This window comes from Salvelinus fontinalis, chromosome 3 (assembly GCF_029448725.1).
Source record: "Salvelinus fontinalis isolate EN_2023a chromosome 3, ASM2944872v1, whole genome shotgun sequence".
Classification (NCBI taxonomy): Eukaryota; Metazoa; Chordata; class Actinopteri; order Salmoniformes; family Salmonidae; genus Salvelinus; species Salvelinus fontinalis.
The window spans coordinates 35,032,663-35,054,238 of NC_074667.1; the positions used below are offsets into that span (position 1 = coordinate 35,032,663).

Sequence of the window (21,576 nt, forward strand, 5' to 3'; positions counted from 1 at the left end):
TTAAATTATGTTCTCGACTAAAATGCCCCTTTTTAAGAACGTGTCAACTTAAAGTAAGGGTCAAAGTTGGAGTGCGCAGCATTGAAACGTCTAAAGGCCTAGACCTTCTGATAAAGACGAAACACTAAAAAGATATGGGTCACCTGGCTAAAATCACCAATTGTGACAGCTGTTACTCAGCCAGGATTAGTCCTCAGAAACATACTAGACCTGTGTCTTGGTCTACAGCTACAGGTTTACCATGGCTGAGCTCTACCCCATGATGGAAGCAGTCACTCTGCGTGCTGAGTCCTACACATACTGGGTCTCCCATGTCAGTGACATCCTGGAGGCCAAACAAGACAAGAAAAGTGGTAAGTAGTAACCCTAAGTAGGATACCTCTTTGGGTTCAGGCATCTATGTAATTCAAATTGTTCCTTACGTAATAAAACGCAAAATGTTTTGGTTGCTTATTTGCATAACCCAAAGACGACAAGATGTTCTTAAATGTCTCATGGAATGTTTTGTCCTCCTTATCACCCAGATATGTGGTCTTTGTCTAAGGATGCACACAGAATACCAGAATAGTTTAAAATAGATTATTCTCTACTCTTTGCTAATTGTACAGCTTACGTGATCATTGGACCGTGATTCTTTGAATGCGTTGATGACTTTGTTTAAAGCCATGTTGGTTTATTTATGTGTGTTCAGGCTTGGAAGAGCTGCGCTCCCTGGTGGTGGAGGCAGAGGTGAAGCGGTTCCCTCAGAGTGACCTCCTGCGGCAGCTCTGCACAGTCACCCTGGATGCTGAGAAGTGTGCTGTGGTGGCCCAGCAGCTACTCATTGGGAAGAGGCAGACCAGGTAGGCTGTGTGCGTATAAACACACATGATTTGTATTATCATGCTTTTTTAATAAAAACATTTTACCCCCTTTTTTCTCCCCAATTTCGATCTTGTCTCATCGCTGCAACTCCCCAACGGGCTCGGGAGGCAAAGGTCGAGTCATGCGTCCTCCGAAACATGACCCGCCAAACCGCGCTTAACACCCGCCCGTTATCCCGGAAGCCAGCCAGACCAATGTGTCGGAGGAAACCCGTTGAACTGACGACTGAGGTCAGCCTGCAGGCGCCCGGTCCGTCACAAGGAGTTGCTAGAGCGCCATGAGCCATGTAAAGCCCACCCAGCCAAACCCTTCCCTAACTCGGACGACCCTGGGCCAATTGTGCTATTGTGAAACAGCCCGAGATCGTGCCTTAACCCACTGCACCACTCGGGAGGCCCATTTAAAATGCTTTCTAATGTTAAAATTAGGGATGAACCGAAATTACAACATCCTCCACGACAGAGAACAGTTGATTGTCAAGGGCAATGAATACCATTATCTTGGCGTTAATGGTTTTCGCCTTTGAGTTGTCTCGCTGAAATGTTGTTACTCTTTCAAAGGACTGCTCGACTTGAACTTGTTGGAAGTGTGAGCTTAGTTTTTTTTCTTCTTTTGTTCTAAGTAGTCGCCGAACGTTTGGGGATAATGCACTTTAAAATTAGTAATTAGGTTTGTGGTATTGAAAGATATCACTTTCTCCTGTCCTCTGGAAATAATAGCAGCACAAACGTTGCATATGGCCTTTTTTATCTTCCTTTGAAACTTCTTCAAAATAGATCCACACAGCAGACATTGTGGGCTAGGTTAGAAATGCTGTGTTGCACATGTAGTGCAGTATTTTTCGTGGCGTCATTGTCATCTACCTACGTTATATAGGTATGCACATCAGCTTGGACATTGGTTTTTTCACATCAGTGTTAAACTAGACATCGGGCCCATGCCGATGTTGGCATTTTTCGCTAATATCGTCCGATATGCTTACCGATATATTGTGCATTCCTAGTTAACATCCTTTACCACACCTGATTCTTGTATTCTTAGCCACATAGTTAACCAAATGGTAGCTAATTCTGAAACCAATAATGTAAGTAAGTAGCTTTGCACAAGCCTTGGCCTGACAAGCCAGAACAGCTTATAGTGTCGGAGCCAAAGGCAGCTTGATGTATAAGTACACCCCCTGGACAGGATGCAAATCTATCGCAGATCAAATGTGCTTTAGTGAAAATGTATTTCAGCTTGTGTGCCCTGAATGTTAGCCATGTCTCTGATCTAGTGTGTTGTTGTCAGGTATCGTTCAGGTGGAAGGAAGTCCCAGAGCCAGAACCTGCTGACAGTGGAGGAGCTCAGGTCGTTTGTCAGGCAGCTGCACAACCTACCCTGCAGCATCCGCCAGGCCCCCTTACTCAAGGTAGGCGTCAGGAAGGTTTTACTTGATATACGGTTGTCTTAATTACCTTACATGTTGACCACACCAAAAATAAATGTACACATACATGTTATTCAATCATTGCACCCACACTGCTCGTGCGCGTCAACGAGCGTCTGCGTAGCCAGGCGCTGAAATAGAACTTGGTTCTATTTGTGACGTTTGATGCGCTGCAAGTCCCGCCTCTCCCATCTTCTCATTGGTTTTTAGGAGCATATACCCACGTGGGTGATTGAAAGATAAACTGAGGTCCACACTCCAGTCCAGTTGGTGGTGGGAATGCACCTTAAAGTTGGATGCCAACCATCATATAAAGTCCAAAAAAGAAGCCTGAAGGAGGAGAGATTACAAGAAACTAACTCTGTTTACCCTTTTATCTGTGGATTAATTGTTGGAGTAGAGGACCTTGTGCATTTCAGATAGGATATAAACATTAGGTTGTTATTTTAAGACAAATTAGCTACTAACAGCAAGCTAGCTAGCTAAATTACCATAAATGTTTAATGCTTTTCGACCTGTCCCCAAATGAATGTAGTTGGTTCAGAGTTTTGATATTTCAACCTGCGTGTCCTGATTGTGTCTGGTGTGGGTGGACAAAATCAACATGCGAATGATGGCGCACGCACGTGCGAGCGGTGTGGTCAGCATGTTAGTTGAATGCACTGGTTGTAAGTCACTCTGGATAAGAGTGTCTGCTAAATGACATTAAAGTAAATGCATGGTGATTGGGGCCGGAGGACCTACTACCACCACAGTAACAAGTCGAGTACTTTGTTTCTCACTTCACTAACACACCTGACTCAGCTCAGCAGTCTTGATGAGTTGATTGATTACTTGATGTGGCACTAGGCTGGGACAAAAGCCTACCTACAAGCCACCGTAGTCTTTTAGGACCAGGAGTACACTGAAAAACAACAACTTTAATTGATTAGTGCTTTAACCTGCTTGTATTTCTCCCAGGACCTGCTGACCCGCGTGGATGACTTCCAGCAGAGCAGTGAGCAGCTCCTCTCTGACGAGGCCCCCAGCCCAGCGGCGCTGCAGGGCCTGCTGGACCTGAGCTTGGGCCTGGATGTGGAACTTCCCCAGCTGGCCCTGCTCAGGGAGAGGCTGGAGCAGGCCCGCTGGCTAGACGGGGTTAAGGGGGCCAGTGTCCGGCCCCACAGCCTATGTCTGGACACCATGCGGAGGCTGATAGACCAGGGGGTGGGCCTGGCCCCACACGGCTCAGTGGAGAGGGCTATGGCCCACCTGCAGGAGCTGCTCACCATGTCGGAGCACTGGGAGGAGCGGGCGCTCCGCCTCATGGAGGCTAGGTGAGAGGCAGATTGACGAGGAGGGGCGAGTGGCAAGTGGCTTGTAATTGAATATGCAATGATTTATATATACACTAGATGACTGATAGGGGGCGCTGTGTTTAAGCCACCATCTTGGCACTCATCACCATTGTAGAAAATATTTTGGAAGCTATAGAAAAAACTTTGTCTACATTATTCTATTACAGACACCTTAATGCATACTTTTTTACATTATATTATGTGAGCTTAACATAAATGTCTGAAAATATATAAACATTTTCCTTAAAGTATCATTTTTAGATATTACTGATGTTACTGTCCCCACTACAACAAAAAATACTTAAATGCATGTAATTTTGTCCTTAACATTTAATTGAAATACTGTAGAATTCCATTCAGCCATTCAATGGCAAAGACAGCATGATCAACATCATCAATTCGTTGGGGCATGGATTCCACAAGATGTCGAAAGCGTTCCATTGGAATGCTGGTCCATGTTGACGCCAATGCTTCCTACAGTTGTCAAGTTGGCTGGATGTCCTTTGGTCCCCCACCCATTCTTGATACACATGGGAAACTGTTGAGTGTGAAAAACCCAGCAAATTTGAAGTTCATGAGACACACACTGGTGCGCCTGACACCTACTACCATACTCTGTTCAAAGGGATTTAAATATTTTGTCTTGCCCATTCACCCTTTGAATGGTACACATACACAATCCATGTCCATCTTTTAAACTGTCTCCTCCCCTTCATCTACACTGAAGTGGATTTAACAAATGACATCAATAAGGGATCATAGCTTTTACCTGGTCAGTCTGTCATGGAAGAGGTGTTTGTAATGGTTCTATTCTACATGAAACAATGTACATGGAAAACTCTTGGTTCAGTTGTCACCTTTCTTTCTTGCCCTGAGACAGGGCTGTAGACACCTAGCTGTAGTAGGAGTCAACCTGAGACAGGGCTGTAGACCCCTTTCCTGACTTGAGTAATAAATCATTTTTCAAGCGCAACTAAACCGAAAAACCAACTTCTCTGGTTGAAGACAGCCAATGTGGCATCGATATGAGTCAAACATTTATTCCCGTGTCTCAATTTACCACAATGTGTAAATAGGATAATTTTGGTCATAAAGTCGGCATCGTCCAAAACTGAGATTTGCGATATGTAAGGAATCTAGTATGTAACAGATTGGGTTGGGCAGCATCGTAATGGCGCCGGGGGGAATGGTGGCAGTTTTCTGGTCTCCTGGCCAATTGTACAATTTTTTTTTTTTTTTTTTTGTTGCTGATCATAGGATGCCCCTTTCCAACAAGTCAGTTTGTCAAATTTCTTCCCTGCTAGAGCTGCCCCGGTCAACTAAGTGCAGTTATTGTGAAGTGTAAATGTCTATGAGCAACAATGGCTCAGCTGCGAAGTGGTAGGCCACACAAGCTCACAGAATGGGACCGGTGAGTGCTGTGGTGCGTAAAAATCGTCTGCAACACTCACTACTTTGTTCCAAACTGCCTTTGGCAGCAACGTCAGCACAATAACTGTTCGGGAGATTCATGAAATGGGTTTCCATGGTCGAGCAGCAGCACACAAGCCTAAGATCACCATGCGCAATGCCAAGCGTTGGCTGGAGTGGCGTAAAGCTCGCCGCCATTGGACTCTGGAGCAGTGGAAGCGCTTTCTCTGGAGTAATGAATCACGCATCTAGCAGTCCGACGGATTAATCTGGGTTTGGTAGATGCCAGGAGAACGCTACTAGTTACTTTTTTTTTGTTTTTTTGCAGCAGTGTATTTACCACCACAAACTGAAGCTGGCACTGAGATCGCACTCAAAGAGCTGTCTAGGGCCATAAGCAAACAAGAATATGCTCACCCAGCTGCTCTCCTAGTGGCCGGTCAAAAAAAAATTATGTTTTTTTACCGTGTCACATGTGCAACTAAGGCGACAAAACTTTAGATCACCTTTTACTACACGCGCATACAAAACTCTCCCTCGCCATACATTTTGCGAATCTGACCACAACTCTATACTCCTGATTGCTGTTTACAACCAAAAACTCAAACAGGAAGTACCAGTGACGCGCTCAATACAGAAGTGGTCCGATGAAGCAGATGCTAAACTACCGGACTCTTTCACTAGCACAGACTGGAATATGTTCTGCGATTCATCCGACGGCATTGAGGAGTTTAATACATCAGTCACTGGCTTTATTAATAAGTGCATCGATGACATTGTCCCCACGTATGTACATCTCCCAAACAGAAGCCATGGATTACAGGCAACATCCACACTGCGCTAGAGCTGTCGCTTTCAAGGAGCGGAACACTAATCGGGAAGCTTATAAGAAATCCTGCTACGACCTCAGATGAACCATCAAACGGGTGACGTGTCAACATAGGACCAAGATCGAATCCTACTACACTGGCTCTGATGCTTGTCGGATGTAGCAGGGCTTGCAAACTATCACAGATTACAAAGGGGAAACCCAGCTGCAAGCTGTCCAGTTGATGCGAACCTACCAGAAGAGCTAAATACCTTCTATGCGTGCTTCGAGGGTAGAAACATTGAACTATGCATGAGAGCACCAGCTGTTCTGGATGACTGTGTGATCATGCTCTTCGTAGCTAACATTCACAAGGCCGAAGTGCGAGACAGATTACCAGTACACATACTCCGAGCATGCACTGACACCTTTAGTTGGTTCTCCCCATTTTGATTTCTAGAAAAACAATCCTTAATCTGATTTCCCTGATTTTTGTTTTACTTCACTTATTTGGGTTTCTTCCTGTATTTAATTTGTGTGGGTTTCCTTTTATTTGCGTCTTGGGAAAATTTAGTGGGTACACATGGTGGGTGTCTTTTTTAGGTTCCAGTTGTTGTTGCTAGTCAACTTTCAGTGAGTCATGTTTTTCATTTTGGTTGTTGGTCAGTGAACCTTTGTTAGTTCCCCCTTCTGTTTGAGTGACATTTTTGGTTTTCTTGCTGGGGAACGTAACGGTATCATGTGTTTTTTATGACCTTTCTAAACAAAATATTAATGGATGTTTTTGATTTGTGTATATTAAATGGATTTATTAGACTGGTGACTATTGGTACTCGTCGAGGCGCAACTATTCTAATGTTAAATATGCCTACAGTCATTTTGATTGTCGTGCACTTTTTTAAAGGATGAAATGCGAAAGTTTAATCTTATGATATTTATCTCAAAGTACTGATAGTGTAAAAAGACATTTAGGAAAAGTCAGGGACAGGTGGGTTCAAGGTTTTTATTGAAATTACAAATTGAAAAGGTGCAATTGATAGTCTTGGCGGTTCTAGTGTTAAGTGTGGTTTGAACTACTGTGGCTGCCATTTTAGCTATGCCATCTCGTCTGCATATTTGTCACTGCTGTAACCGTTACTGTTCCTACTGATGTTAATAGTCTTTTACTGGTCACTGGTGTTAAACAGCTGTGTAAAGTTATATTGTGTGAAGTAAATTGTTACTAATCAAAAAATATATATATATTATCATTTGCCTTTTCTGTCTTTCATTATATACTGTATGCAAATTAAATAATCCAATTACATTCTGGAAAGCCTGAATTGTCATCTAAATTATAGGTAACAACAGTGACAAAGGCAGTACAAGCATTTTTTTAAATGTTTTGTTGTAAAAATGCATTAGGCTGGAACTTATGTTGATTTATAATGTTAAAGGATGACTAATACATTTTGGTTAAAAAACAGATTGACCATTTTCATAGAATGACCCAGAAGTGGAATTTTGATAATATTACCGTTGCATCAACACTCGGCACGCTAAATGGCTTATGGCACAGTAGGCAATAAATTACTTGCCGATAATGTTGCTTAAAACATTTTGAAAGGTCTATCATTAATCCCCGAACACACAGGCCCTTGTGTGTGCTGTCAATTGGCCAATTTTAAAGTGTATAGGCTTCACCAATTTGGCCATCTTTTTTAACAATGTGATAATACACTCCAAAGTGATAATATGATGTAAATTAATGAAATAATCAAAATAAAAATGTAATTATTTATTAGCCTAGTGGTTATAACTATTTTGGCATATCATGTAAAATCTTTGTCAAAAGCACAAGAGATACTGTTGCGTGTAGGTCTGTATTATTTATGAGTTGATCATATAGAAATATCAGAACATTCTTTCAGCTCCAAAGCAATTGCATGTCTGTTGCGCAGGAACCACTAACTCGCTTCCTTTTTCTATAATCAAGACACCTGCTGGTAGCTCTTAACTGGTTAGGACAGCTCTCCTAAATATCTGTCGAGTAGGTGGGACTCCTTATTACTAGAGGCTTCGTGCATAGTTTTTATATTTTACCCGTAAGAGTAGAAGTAAAGTGTCTCTTCTCAGTACTTATGACCAATTTTCTACTCTGACAAGCTTTGTGGATATAGGACCTGGTTAAACTGTTTCAAGTTGTATAGAAGGGTGAGTGACTAACTGTTTTGGCAGAGTGAATGTACAAACGCTTCCCACGTTCGAACACACACGAGACACCCACTGCAAATTATGCCCCAAAGACTGAAATCTTGTTCTCAGTGTTCCTAATGAGACTGTTTGTAACCAAGGCTAAATCAGTAATTTCTGCCCCCCTTCAGTAGTAAAGCAATATAAATGTTTTCATTAGGAAATGGCTACGAGATACACAAATCAAGTTAAATAAAATTGATTGAGACTCGTAAAACTAAATAAGGCACATTGAAATAGTACATAAATAGCACTGACACCTTCCTTGCGAAAGCTGCTTAGAAGTTCAGTCAGCAGAGAGTGAAAAGTGCAAGGTTTGCATTTTGGAGTTGAAAGCTGCTTCCTGGTGTATTAACTGGATCAGTGGGTTGGGACAGTGCTCTGCTCTGCTGGCTTACGCCACAGTTTACACAGGTGGTAGTAGCAGAGCATGGGCCCATAGCCATTAGGCTAAACTGTGGCCTAAAGTGAGACATCTTGGACCATAAGGTCATTATTTAACAACTGAACTTCAGTCAACATTTTGAATAGAGTAACATGGTAAACCGAGCACTAATTCCACTGTTTTATAAGCAACATTGCTTCAAAGAGTTGTCTTGGTTTAGTTAGATTTCAACACGTCTGAAAAGAGAACTCCTTAGTGCTAATGTGATAAGTGACTACTTTAGAGCCATATGAACTGTGAAATGAGTGACTCATTTGTACCACCTGGTTTGGGGAAGATATGAAAAGGTCTTGACAGAACTTGACACTGAAGATAAAAGCAGTACTGTGCATATTTTTTTGTTTTTAAACCTAGCTTCTATTATCTCCAGGCCACGTCACCGTGTGGAAACTCTTGTGGAAGCTCTGCAGGAGGTGGCTAGTATCCCTGCCTATCTTCCCAACTGTCTGCTGCTGAAGGACACGGTGGACCAGGCTAAAGACTGGCTTCAGGAGGCAGAGACCCTACAGGTATGAGCCTCTTAGGTTATGTCCCAAAGTGCAATACATGGGGAATAAGGTGCCATGTCTTTGACAATAGCCCTGGGCAAAAGCAATGCACCACATTCTAGTTTATGATCCCATGTAATTGGAAACATTTCTGAATGAATATAGTTTTATTCTATATTGGTATCTTTTTAAATAACAATACAACTGCTTCTGGTTAGCCAGACCGAAAAGAAAAAAGCGAGAGAAGAGAAGGAAAGAAAGCCAGATTTCTTATGAGTGTCTATATGCTTGTCTTTCTGTGTTTGTTTGTTTGTAGCTGGGAGGCCGTATCCCTGTGCTGGATACCCTGACTGACCTGGTGTCCCGGGCCAAGGCCATACCAGTCTGGCTGGACCCCCTGGCTCGACTTGATTCCCTGGTGTTTGACGTGCAGGCCTGGAAGGAGAGCGCTGCCAAGACCTTTCTAATGAAGAACTCTGCTTACTCCCTGCTGGAGGTAAACAATCTACAACAATCTAATGCCAACACATATAATCAGACACCTTAGGAGTTGTCAAAAGTAGTACACTATAAAGTAAATGGTGTGCCATCTGGGTGTTCGTCTTAGAATCACTCATAAGATCCTGAGGTCTTTTGGGATTTGGCTCAGTGTCTTTTGTGTGTTTAGGTGCTGTGCCCCCGGTGTGAGGCTGGGACGGAGCCTCAGAAGTCAAAGTATAAAAGGGCAAAGGATGCGGCCCAGTGCAGCGAGAGAAACAGCGCCAGGCTGGACTGCCTGAGTGATGTGCAGAGGGCCCTCTCAGAGAGCAAGGACTCCGCCTCTGCTGTACGTGCTGCTTTTTCTCTCTGTCTACGTACATGTTTTTTTTAAACCAAAAGCAGACCATTGAACTCATTAAGTTCCACTATATTTTAAAGACACCCACTACACCCAGCTATTGCAATCAGTGAACCCCTCTAAATTGATATGAAGGTGCATGATTAAATGCATGTATGGTTTGATACAGTATTCCATATACTGTAGCTGTTTGGTTACATGTATGTTGATGTAGTGAGTATTGCGTGTTGTCACGCCAACCTGTGCTGGTTCCCCTCTCTGTAGATGGCCACTCTGGCCGAGGTACGTCAGAAGGAGATGGAGAGTCTGCTGGCCCTTAGGGCCTCCAACGAGTCCAAGCTCCTCCTGGCCGGTGACTGCGGGGCATTGAGGGTGTGCGTGTGCCACAAGGCTCCGTCAGGTGCCATGCTGCAGTGCGAGCTCTGCCGTGACGCCTTCCACCGCAGCTGTGTCTTAGGCTCTAACCAGGATCCCTTGCCCAACCAGGCCTGGGTGTGCCCCCAGTGCCAACTCTCGGAGAAACCCCCTCTTGACCGGGTGCTGCCCCTGCTGGCCTCCCTGCAGCGCATCCGGGTGCGGCTGCCTGAGGGTGACGCCCTACGCTTCCTCATCGAGAGGACGGTCCGCTGGCAGCACCGCGTGCAGCAGGCCTCCGCCGAAGGGGAGCTGGGGCAGGGGGTGGCTGTGACATCACATCAGCGCTGGGCCTCGTCTATTCCAACCTGGGCGCCGTCTCTGACTCAAGAAACAAACAGCATGTCGTTCTACACGGAGCACCAGTGCATTCCTCTGCAGGGTCAGTGTCGGGCTAGGAACAACATCTAATAACCCAACCTCTCAGAACAAGTCACATTTCTAACATATTTATCAAATTAATGACACGTTAAAAAATATACATATATTCCTGAAAGGGCTGTGTTGAGCCGTATTGTTGGTGTTTGTTTCAGGACTGAGCTCTGAGCTGGAGGAGCTGATGGTAGAGGGCTTCCTGCTACAGGTGACTCTACCTGAGACCCAGCAGCTGTACAGGTCCCTCCTCATTAAACTGGACCCCCGCCATCACCACCACACAGACAGCCCCTTTCCACAGCACAGCACAGAGCAGGATCAACACCAGCACAACTCTCAGGGAGGGAGCCCCCCTCACAACCAGGTAACATACTAGTCTACTACTTTAAGGCAGAGCTCAGGTAGCAGGCTAACCACTTGATATAATGGTTATATTGATGAAGTTTCTGAAAATGTGTCCTTCAGTTTGACATTCATTTTTTCCCTTTTATTTGGGTAATAAATAATACGACAAGATGTGCATTGGATCCCAGAGGATGGCACTTAAAAGCATGAATGAAAACACTTATTTTCAAAGTGGGCCTCGAACATTATTCAAATCAAAACATCACATTCATATGTATGACTTTAGAGATCCTAATAGATGTGGTAAAGGAGTCAATGGAATGCAGACATTCAACAAATCTGATCTAACAAAGTGGATATTCATCAAATCCGTCATGATTTATGTATTGTTACAGGTCCACAATGTGCTTACTTAAGTTAGATTTGGCTGTTTTCGCTGCATAACATGTAGAAGTTGTTCCTTTTCAGGTTTAGAAGACTGTGACTGCTAAATGCTAACTCCCGCTCGTATCACTTGGTTAGCATACAGAAATCGTTGATGGTAGTCATTTTTAACTGTAATGCAGATGATTGGTAACGATGACATGAACGTGTGGGGGTTGACATCCATACAAGCATTATACTCAGATTTTTACGTCAACATCGTGTGAAATACACATATAAAGAATAGCCGAAATGTAGATTTATTTTGCTGGGGTGCAATGGAGGTGTCATAATACCCATAAAACCTAGCGGTCAAACAGACAAATGGTTCCAAAAGTTTTTTGCATAGGGAATTTTAGAAACACTTAAAATAAGGTCTGTTTCGTGTAGGCTTAGCCTGGCGTGACATTTTGATAACCATGTAAATCTCTCTCGGACAAGGTGACTTATCAAAACTATACACGGTTATCAAAATATCACACCAGGTTAAGCCTACACGAAACACCTTATTTTAAGTGTTACCAAAATCCCCTATGGGAAAAATGAATGGTGGAAAAACGATTAGACCGTTTCTTTGTTGGACCATTAGGTTTTATGGGTATTATGACTCGTACTGTGGTACTCTGAGGAGACACGGGATCATTCCCCCATGGCCCTTTCCCCCACAAGATTCCATGGCAATTCCATTGTTTTGGTCGAGTTCAATATTAAATTACTAGAGGGGGTATGTCAAAGTTTCATAACTGGGTGGAAATGGCAGCCATCTTGGTCAGCGAGAAATCCAAAACCAGTGTAATTGGAATGAAGGGCAGTAGAGGCATTTCCTGCTTTGACTTATGCAGGAAAATAAAAGGCATCGGATGGATCAGAAATTGTGTAATGGAATTATAGTAAACAGGTTTTATATAAACATTTCTGTATAAATGGCCTGTAAAATATATGTAAACAGAACTATTATATGATACAATATCAGTACTTGTTGCATTTACAACATGTCTAAATCCTATCAACTGATTTCAGCCAGTGTCTGGCTGTGGATTGACTACATTGTTTGAATGGAATGTTGGCATATTGGCGGTTAATTTGAAAACATTTATGGAATTATTCCTCTAAAACTGGCTGGCTAGCTAGTTGACACGCATATAGTGCCGATAAATTACTACAGCACTGGCAAATCATGGTTGACCAACTCTCTGACCAACATGGCTGATCTTTGGACCATCATAAGAAGGTTTATGTCCATTCTAGTGTTCTAATTATGTATGACCTTCATGTGTGGTTACTGTTACCAGAATGGAGTAGCCTGTCCCAAGAAGGAGGCTGTGAACGGAAAGAGGACCAAGCGGCACATAGAGGAGGTGGGCTCCGAGCGCAAGGACAAAGCCAAGAAGCACCGCAAGAAGAAGCCCAAGTTGAACAAGGAGAGGAGCCAGGAGGCCAAGGGGACCTCTTCACCCACTGCCACCCACTCTGACCTCTCCCTGTCGGACTCGGATGAAGACTTCACCCTGTGCGCTGCACCGTGGTGCCGAGAGCCAGAGGGGAAACAGGTTAGCATTACACCCCCCTCCACTGCGTAATGTTGTGGGTCATTTCAATGTGCTTTCCCTCCCCTCGTATCAAATTGTTTTAGAGATCAACTAACAGACTTATTGTAGTATATTCAAAATAGTATGTAGTATGATTTGTATAAAGTGCGTATACAGCAACAATACAGAATCTGACCAGTGTCTCTTTCCCCCTCTCGTTTCATCAGGTGAATTGGGTCCAGTGTGACGGAAGCTGCCAGCAGTGGTTCCATCAGGTCTGCGTGGGAGTGTCTGCAGAGCAGGCTGAAAAAGAGGACTACATCTGTATCAGCTGCACACAGCCAGACCATACCAGGGAGTGAGGACCAAAAGGAATGGTTTTGAAGTATCATCAGTTTAGTTTAAGTCACAGCTCTGGGTGCATAACCACCCAGTGAACCTCCTTTCTTCGCTGTGCTCTGGTCCCACTGCCTCCTCATTGACCTTCCTGATCTGGCGACAACGGTGCTACTTCCTCCTTGTTCCCAGCCCAAACTGCTTTTCAGAGCTATTGAGGCTCTTCCATCACCGTTTTGTTATAGTGGCTGGCTTTACAGCCAATCAATTTCATCTTTCCAATCAATGACATGATGCAGATTGTACTGCATGAGGTTCCAACTGTCTACGAAGGAGAATAAAGTGGAGGAAACAAGACTTTTTCACTTGACTGACTTGCATGTGTAACAAGACAACAACAGGGATTTTTCAAACAAAATAAGTCAATTGGATAACATTTTTGGAACCCAGTTTTTGTACATGCATCTGAAATGTGAACCATGTTCTTCTCATGTAGAGCTAATATTATTTATCTGAGCAAATACTGAACTGCTAATTAATAGGAGTTCAGTTTTCGTCTGAGCTATGTTTGTGCTTAGAAATGGTTCTATACTAGAACCTATAGAATGCCCTCCTAGGCTGTAGGTTGAAAGTGGTGTTTTTGACTTGCAAACCTAGCTAACATAAGGAACTGTGTGAATTAACTGGTATCGTTTTACTTTTTTCCTCCTTTGGGTAAATATGAATCATATGTTGCAGTTTGCATAAGGAATAAAATATTTTTTTTCTCACAAGTGTATGTTGTCCTTTATATTTTTGGAAGCTATCCAAACTCTTAACTAGGCCTACTAGTAAATAGGCATCTAATACCTGTCTCTCTCATGGACATGAATGATATTTAATTATAGAAAGCATAATGGGATTGTAATGGCTGAGAATTAATAGAATAATCCATAGTGGTGTAGAGGGCTAATCATGATTGCTTTCAAGGAAATATTGGATATCTTCCAAAGACTTGCAATAAGCCCTAATATCAGTTAACATTCAAATAAATGAAAATATTTCAAAATGTATTAAGCGCACGCAATGGTGCTGGGCTATTTCGTTCCATATTTGTATCAAAATACTTTAATTCCCACTGAATTTTCTTTAACCACTGCGAGTGAAGACACGACATTTATTTCCCCAACACTCGATTTTCCACCATTTTGTTTTCTTCTAGCGATTCCTAAAACCGGTTAACAAAACTGTTCCATATCGTTCTTTTTTACTCTTGTTTACCCCTCAGTCGTGCATCTAGTTAAAGTAGGCGCAGGTATTCCTATTATTTTAGAGGGCAAATCAACAGGAATTACTCTGCATTTGTCTGTTTACAGAAACATGCATTTATTCTGCCGAGCCACAAGGTGGCGTATGTTCTACAGACCTTTAGTTATACGACGGATTTATATATTTTTAACTACCCCTTTAGCTAGCTAGCTTAACCGAAGGCAATTGTTTTGTATTCAAAATTATTAGCGATACTTGCTTTATTATAGCTTGCTGGGTGCTTCATATTGTAAAGCTACTTACTCTCTCGTCATTATGGACGAGGAATATTACGAAAGGAATATTGGAGACTGGGATGGTCCGGATGGCAATGTAAGCATAATCTTTACAATGTAACTGGTGAATGTACAATGTTAACCTTACAACAAAATGGTAGCGTTCAGGGAGCAAGCTTTAAATTGTTGCTGACTGTTGATTCATTGCTTGACAGACAAATCGCAAATGTATTTGGTGATCGCTACAATCTTAGGATGTTCCTTCCTTGGCTGAAGTGATGTGACTTCCATCTAGCAGGACGACTATGTTGAGGGGGAGAACGATGGGAAAGTTCAGGAGGACTGCCTACAGAAGTTCTCCAGCAGAGATTACATCATGGAGCCTGCTGTCTTCAACACCCTCAAAACGTAAACCCATTATTGAATGTGTGTGTGTCTAGTAGTGTATGAAGAGTCAAACCATTTCCTGAAGAGACTTCTGTTTTCACAGATATTTCCAAGCTGGTGGCTCCCCTGAACATGTCATCCAGCTCCTGTCAGAGAACTACTCTGCCGTGGCACAGACTGTCAACCTGCTGGCAGAGTGGCTCATCCAGATGGGTAAACAACACTAAACTGAGCTGCAAATGGCACCCAATTCCCTATGTAGCTGGCTGTTTGGGACCAAGGCCCGGACTCGTCAATCACTGAAAATGTGTTTTGGTTTCTCACATTGTTTGAGAGAGAGCCTAAATTACATGTTTTTCCCCCCATCTTTCTGTGTATTTCAGGTGTAGAGCCTGCTCAGGTGCAAGAGCGGGTAGAGAATCACTTGAAAAGTCTCCTGATCAAGCACTTTGACCCCCAGAAGGCAGACTCCATTTTTACTGTAGAGGGAGAGGTGAGATCTCTGTCGCCAGTGAGACAAACTACTAATGCTTTGGACGTGAACGATAGCTGAAAAGTGATCTCCTGATTTCCTGCTGTTTTGTCCCACTCTTACTGTATTTTTTCACTCTTACTGTTGTTTCCCTCAGAGTATAGTCATAACACTATAGTATACAGAGTAACCCTGTCCTTCTGTGTTTGTTCAGACTCCTGCCTGGCTGGAACAAATGATCGCCCACACCACCTGGAGAGACCTTTTCTACAAGCTGGCCGAGGCCCACCCTGACTGTCTGATGCTCAACTTCACTGTCAAAGTACTGATGATCACCCAGCAGTTAATAACTGATGTAATTATGGGTCAAACAGTGCCATCTTCCTCCTCTCCTTGCTGACTGTGTGCGTGTGTCCTCAGCTCATATCAGATGCAGGCTACCAGGGGGAGATCACCAGTGTGTCGACGGCGTGCCAGCAGCTAGAGGTGTTCTCCAGGGTCCTAAGGACCTCTCTGGCCACGCTGCTGGATGGAGGAGAGGACAACCTAGAGAAGAACCTGCCAGAATTCGCTGTGAGTCTCACCCAGCCACATGCAGATTCTGGGCCTGTAGAGAAGGAGTGCTGATCTAGGACCAGGTCCCCCTGTCCATATAATTATATTCATTAGCTTGTAAAAAGGCAATACTGATTATAGATCAGCACTCCAACACTGAGTCACTTTATGAATACCGGCACTGGTGTTCCCAAGAAAAGATCTAGGCCTATCTGTCATTCTCACTCAGAACAAATCCTTGGTTTATGGTTTTGACAATGGGATGTATTTGAGGTTTTGATTCATTTGAAAACGATACTACAATCAATATTGTTCTAAGTAATATGGAATTGCATGAACGTGGGTAACACCACATGATGTTACAGGCTACCTGTCTTTTGGCATGAGTGTCTCTGTTGGTTTGGAGCTGAACTGTTCTCTCCTCCTTTTCTGCATTCCACAGAAGATGGTGTGTCACGGGGAGCACACATACCTGTTTGCCCAGGCCATGATGTCCATCATGTCTCAGGAGGAGCAGGGGGGGTCGGCAATGCGCAGGATCGGCCAGGAAGTACAGAAGTCTGCACATCAGAGGTATCCTGTCCTCTACATTATTTTGCCAGCATTCACTTATGCTCTTATAAACAGCAAAGGCCATTGACAAATATAATCTATCTTGGCAGAATTCCGTACTGATTAGAGGAAATGTATATTGAATTGATTCCTACGTTTTGTAAAATTATTGTATTATTATTTGTAAAATCCAGTGTTACAATAAACATTGAGTGAGCAGCTTTGTGGAACAGACAGTCTAATGAAATGATGGTCTCACCTATCACACTCAACTGAATGGGATTGTAACTCATTTTATTACAGGCTATATGTTCCTCCGGGAACAAAGCAGTTGAAGTACGTAAGTTCATTTGAGTGTTTTACTGTTCCTTGTGATGTTTTAATGTCAGGGGCCATGATGCCAGTCAGATCACTCTGGCATTGGGCACAGCAGCAGCCTACCCTCGAGCCTGCCAGGCCCTGGGTGCAATGCTGTCCAAAGGAGCACTCAACCCTGCCGACATCACTGTGCTCTTCAAGATGTTCAGCAGCATGGACCCACCTCCCGTAGAGCTGGTTAGTGTGGAGCATTCAAACACTTTATAACCTCTCCTAGATTGCACCCTATTGCAGTCCTTTTTTTTCTTCTTTTTTTTACCCCCTTTTTCTCCCCAATTTCGTGGTATCCAATTGTTAGTAGTTGTCTTGTCTCATCGCTACAACTCCCGTACGGGCTCGGGAGAGACGAAGGTCGAGAGCCATGCATCCTCCGAAACACAACCCAACCAAGCCGCACTGCTTCTTAATACAGCGCGCATCCAACCTGGAAGCCAGCCGCACCAATGTGTCGGAGGAAACGCCGTACACCTGGCCCCCTTGGTTAGCGCGCACTGCGCCCGGCCCGCCGCAGGAGTCGCTAGTGCGCGATGAGACAAGGATATCCCTACCGGCCAAACCCTCCCTAACCCGGACGACGCTAGGCCAATTGTGCGTCGCCCCATGGACCTCCCGGTCGCGGCCGGCTGCGACAGATCCTGGGCTCGAACCCAGAGTCTCTGGTGACACAGCTAGCACTGCGATGCAGTGCCTTAGACCACTGCGCCACCCGGGAGGCCCTAGTGCAGTACTTTTGATCAAAAGTGATGCACTACATATGGAATAAGGTGCTATTCTCCAAGTTCGATGGAGGGATATTTTCAACGGCCTTGCATGTTGGACGTGACAATAAACAATATGAGTTAGCAAGATGGCACCATCAGATCTGGAACCAGGCTAGCCTTACCAGAATGCTAAACCTGAGAATTACTTGTGTTTCAGCTGTTTATATTGTCTTTTGAGATAGTGGGTGAAGTATTTATTTTGTCTCTTCAGATCCGAGTGCCTGCGTTCCTCGACCTGTTCATGCAGTCGCTGTTCAAGCCGGGCTCAAAGATCAACCAGGACCATAAACACAAATACATTCACATCCTGGCCTATGCTGCTAGTGTGGTTGAAACATGGAAAAAGGTACCAGAAACAAAAACATCCTTGACATAAATCCCTCATACTAGCAAGTCTATCAGATTTTCTCTCGTTGCTCATACGTATGTGCAAAATTCGAAATGTTTTTTTCCCCCGGTATGTGAGAATATTTTATTCAATGATGCATGTTTTTTTTTTTTTTTCAAGTGAAAACATCCAGATAACAGTGTCTCTCTTTTCATCCATCCACAGAACAAGCGAGTGAACATCAACAAGGACGAGCTCAAATCCACCTCCAAGGCCATTGAGACAGTCCATAACCTGTGTTGCAATGAGAATAAAGGAGCCACAGAACTGGTGGCTGAGCTCAGCACCCTGTACCAGTGCATCCGGTGAGCCCAGCAGCCAACCTAATGAGCCCATTGGTCTCCTGTATGTAGCTAACAGGGTTCCAAGAATGTAATTGGTTACCACTGTCGATTGAGACTTCCTTTGGGTGACCATCGTCGCTTTGTCCATTTCCAGGTTCCCAGTTGTTGCCATGGGGGTACTGAAGTGGGTTGATTGGACTGTCTCTGAGCCCCGCTACTTCCAGCTCCAGACAGACCACACCCCTGTCCACCTGGCACTTCTGGATGAGGTAGGGGTTTGTTCTTTTCCTCTGGTTGAGGGAGAACGTTTTTGTTGTGGTATTATGTTAGACTCACTACCTATAATATATGAGTCCCTAATGGCAACCTATTACCTATATAGTGCACTACTATTGCCATATGTGTCTGGTCGAAAGTAGCGCACTACATAGTAAATAGGGTGCCATTTGGGATGCAGAGCACAGATGGTGCCTTTAACTGTCATTCTTGGAATTATTTTGGTGGTTAAAGACTAGGGCCAGGTTTTTAATCCAATCACCGCTTTTTAGCTATGCATCATTTAAAGGCAACGTTACTGCAGTCGCGGAGATCGCGTTCAAAATAAACGCTGCAGATGTTGGCTCAATCGGAAATGACCTTTTAAACATCAACCGCACTACAACACGGATCTTCTGCGGTCCGGATTGAATCCTGGCTTTGGACTGATCTGCAATTCCGTGTTAAGGACAGAGAGTAATGAGAACATCATTTTTTATTTCCCAGATCAGCACCTGTCACCAGCTTCTGCACCCACAGGTCCTCCATTTACTGATCAAGCTCTTTGAGACCGAACACTCCCAGCTCGACGTCATGGAGCAGGTGTGTGTGTTTTGCGTTTGTGCGTAGGCTTAATCTGGACCCATGCAACTGTCCGATAGACTTTCAGTGGATGACTTCTTAGCTGACTGTATGGGTGTTGTTGTCCCTGTCAGATGGAGCTGAAGAAGACCCTGTTGGACCGTATGGTCCATCTGCTGAGTCGAGGCTACGTGCTGCCTGTGGTCGGATACATCCGCAAGTGCCTGGAGAAGCTCAACACAGACATCTCTCTCATCCGCTACTTTGTAACGGAGGTAAGGCACACTTTGAGCCAGAAACTACTGTCAAAGAGGTCCCATTTTAAAGAGAAGTGAAACATTCTAAAGAAACTGTTGGTCTGTCGGTCCAACGTAGTTGCGCTTGAGGAAATGGTAGTGGAATTGAAAATATAATTATTTTTTTTGCCCTCAGGTGTTGGATGTGATTGCCCCTCCGTACACTTCAGACTTTGTCCAGCTGTTCCTGCCCATCCTGGAGAACGACAGCATCGCTGGCACAATACGCACAGAGGGAGAACACGATCCTGTTGCTGAGTTTATAGGTCAGTCATTATACATATTGATTATATGACTAAATATTTTCATTTTGCCCAACTTGAAATATCTTTATGCTCTGTTTCAGCTCACTGCAAATCCAACTTCATCATGATGAACTGAGAATGATGCTGGTGGGTCCACCTTGGATGAGGATGTAGTGGGAATACCAGGGAGGGGCAGAAGGCGTGACCTCGGTTATGAGCCAATCATACCTTGACGTGTTCTGCTGTGGACTGGTGGACGAGGAATAGAAAAATTGAGGCAGACCATTTGCATATAGACTGACCTGCGATTTTGCGTTCTTTTCAAATGTGGCGTAAACACGAGAATTAAAAGGATGTAGTAGTGTATCATTGCTTATCACAGTTAATAAGGGTCTGGAGGTTTGAGGATAACTTGTTTTACAGTGCAGCTCCATCATTGGTTTCACTGTAGTTTCCATTGGTATGTGCCAAGTTCCATTTTCTGTTGCATTGTCTTTTGATTTTTATAAATGTTAAAATATGACTGCTCAAAAGATTAAAAAAATGTTAATTGAAAAGGTTGGCCTTTTTCCTAGTTCCCCTTTTCAATTTGTCCAGAATCTTGACACATCTTGGTTTTATTCGTTTTTCGCACCTAGCAACAGTTAATTGTAGATCACCAGTATTTATAGGACAAGACAATGAGTTACAATCATCCACCATGCTGCATCGTTTCCATCTGGCCTGGATTCAAACACACTAGTGCCAACACATTGCACAATTTCTGACATTACCATGAAACACCTTGAAGACAAGCGTAAATTACATTGAGATTTCAGTGCCAACTGATTGTATTTTGGAATGCATAAATGTAACTTGTATTTCATGAAGTCACAAAAACCACCATTTGGCCCCCATAAGAATACAGTTGAAATGCCTTAAGGATAGCTTTTCCACTCCCTAATAAAACTTGCGACTGGCTGGGTTTGAACCAGGTCTCCTGCATGTCAAGGTTAAGCCCAGAAGTCTCAAGCAAGGTTACTCATCAAGCCATCTCACGTTACACCTCAGAGCACGGCACCAATAGAACTGACTGGGTTTTTATTCAGGCTTACTTGCACAACACTATGGCAAACAAGCAGAAGGATCTGTGCAACAGAGGTGACGAATGCATGTGATGAACAACCTTGCCTGAGACGTCAGTTTAATTTGAGTTCTAACTCAGGTCTCCTGTGTGCCAGACAATGCAACGGTTCAGGTCTCCAACCATTTATTAGATGTCTCTTCAACGAGGTCGTCACACGACCAATGCTTAGGCTTTGGCTAAACCCAGTCACATGTTACCTTTGCCGGGAGATTTTAAACGAACACGTCGTCGGATCTCAGGCAAGGTTCTTATCACGCTCTTCTGACGAGTAACCTTGCTGGATCTTGAAGACCTGTTTTGCATGTGGGTAGTCTAAAGTGTCGCCCCTTGCGCAATTAAAGAAGTTTAATCAGCGTGATGTCCTTTACAATGGTGCCACTGGACTCATCTACAGTTGCACTGGTTCAACCACTGGGGGGGGGGGGGGGGGGGGGGTCGCTGTGGAGTGAGTTAGGGTGAATGTAGCAGATGTGGATCTGTGAAACTCACTCAGCCTAAATTG

The 21,576-nt window shown here is 43.8% G+C and overlaps 2 protein-coding genes across 5 annotated transcripts in view; both read left to right on the forward strand.

Moving 5' to 3' along the window:
* The window catches only part of LOC129845794 (lysine-specific demethylase 5B-B-like), a 32,755-nt gene extending 18,712 nt beyond the window's left edge, over nt 1-14,043 (forward strand). For both annotated transcript variants that reach the window (XM_055913722.1, XM_055913715.1), the window contains 11 exons: nt 229-353; nt 692-842; nt 2,152-2,272; nt 3,251-3,606; nt 8,893-9,031; nt 9,327-9,506; nt 9,678-9,836; nt 10,113-10,644; nt 10,796-11,001; nt 12,698-12,955; nt 13,162-14,043. In XM_055913722.1, coding sequence (XP_055769697.1) covers nt 229-353; nt 692-842; nt 2,152-2,272; nt 3,251-3,606; nt 8,893-9,031; nt 9,327-9,506; nt 9,678-9,836; nt 10,113-10,644; nt 10,796-11,001; nt 12,698-12,955; nt 13,162-13,296 — 2,362 coding nt within the window. In that variant the 3' untranslated portion in view covers nt 13,297-14,043. The remainder of the gene's footprint in view (nt 1-228; nt 354-691; nt 843-2,151; nt 2,273-3,250; nt 3,607-8,892; nt 9,032-9,326; nt 9,507-9,677; nt 9,837-10,112; nt 10,645-10,795; nt 11,002-12,697; nt 12,956-13,161) is intronic.
* Nucleotides 14,044-14,671: 628 nt separating this feature from the next.
* LOC129845809 (negative elongation factor D-like) lies at nt 14,672-20,505 on the forward strand. 3 transcript variants are annotated; one of them, XM_055913749.1, is made up of 15 exons: nt 14,672-14,890; nt 15,048-15,201; nt 15,284-15,393; nt 15,564-15,673; nt 15,867-15,974; nt 16,073-16,225; nt 16,650-16,780; nt 17,149-17,314; nt 18,110-18,244; nt 18,452-18,591; nt 18,725-18,839; nt 19,333-19,428; nt 19,542-19,682; nt 19,840-19,969; nt 20,050-20,505. In XM_055913749.1, the coding sequence occupies exons 2-15, from the start codon at nt 15,170-15,172 to the stop codon at nt 20,082-20,084; spliced, it is 1,602 nt and encodes a 533-aa protein (XP_055769724.1). In that variant the 5' UTR covers nt 14,672-14,890; nt 15,048-15,169; the 3' UTR covers nt 20,085-20,505. The 3 variants fall into 3 exon arrangements, with proteins under 3 accessions (XP_055769724.1, XP_055769707.1, XP_055769716.1); XM_055913732.1 differs by having other exon boundaries at nt 15,089-15,201; XM_055913741.1 differs by having other exon boundaries at nt 15,092-15,201.
* The last annotated feature ends 1,071 nt before the right edge of the window (nt 20,506-21,576 follow it).

Coding starts and splice junctions, on each gene's coding strand:
- LOC129845809 (XM_055913732.1), top strand. CDS start 14,834: ATGGACGAGGAATATTACGAAAGGAATATTGGAGACTGGGATGGTCCG. Junction 16,226..16,649: donor AGAACCTGCCAGAATTCGCT/GTGAGTCTCACC, acceptor TGCATTCCACAG/AAGATGGTGTGTCACGGGGA. Junction 19,683..19,839: donor TCCGCTACTTTGTAACGGAG/GTAAGGCACACT, acceptor TTTTGCCCTCAG/GTGTTGGATGTGATTGCCCC.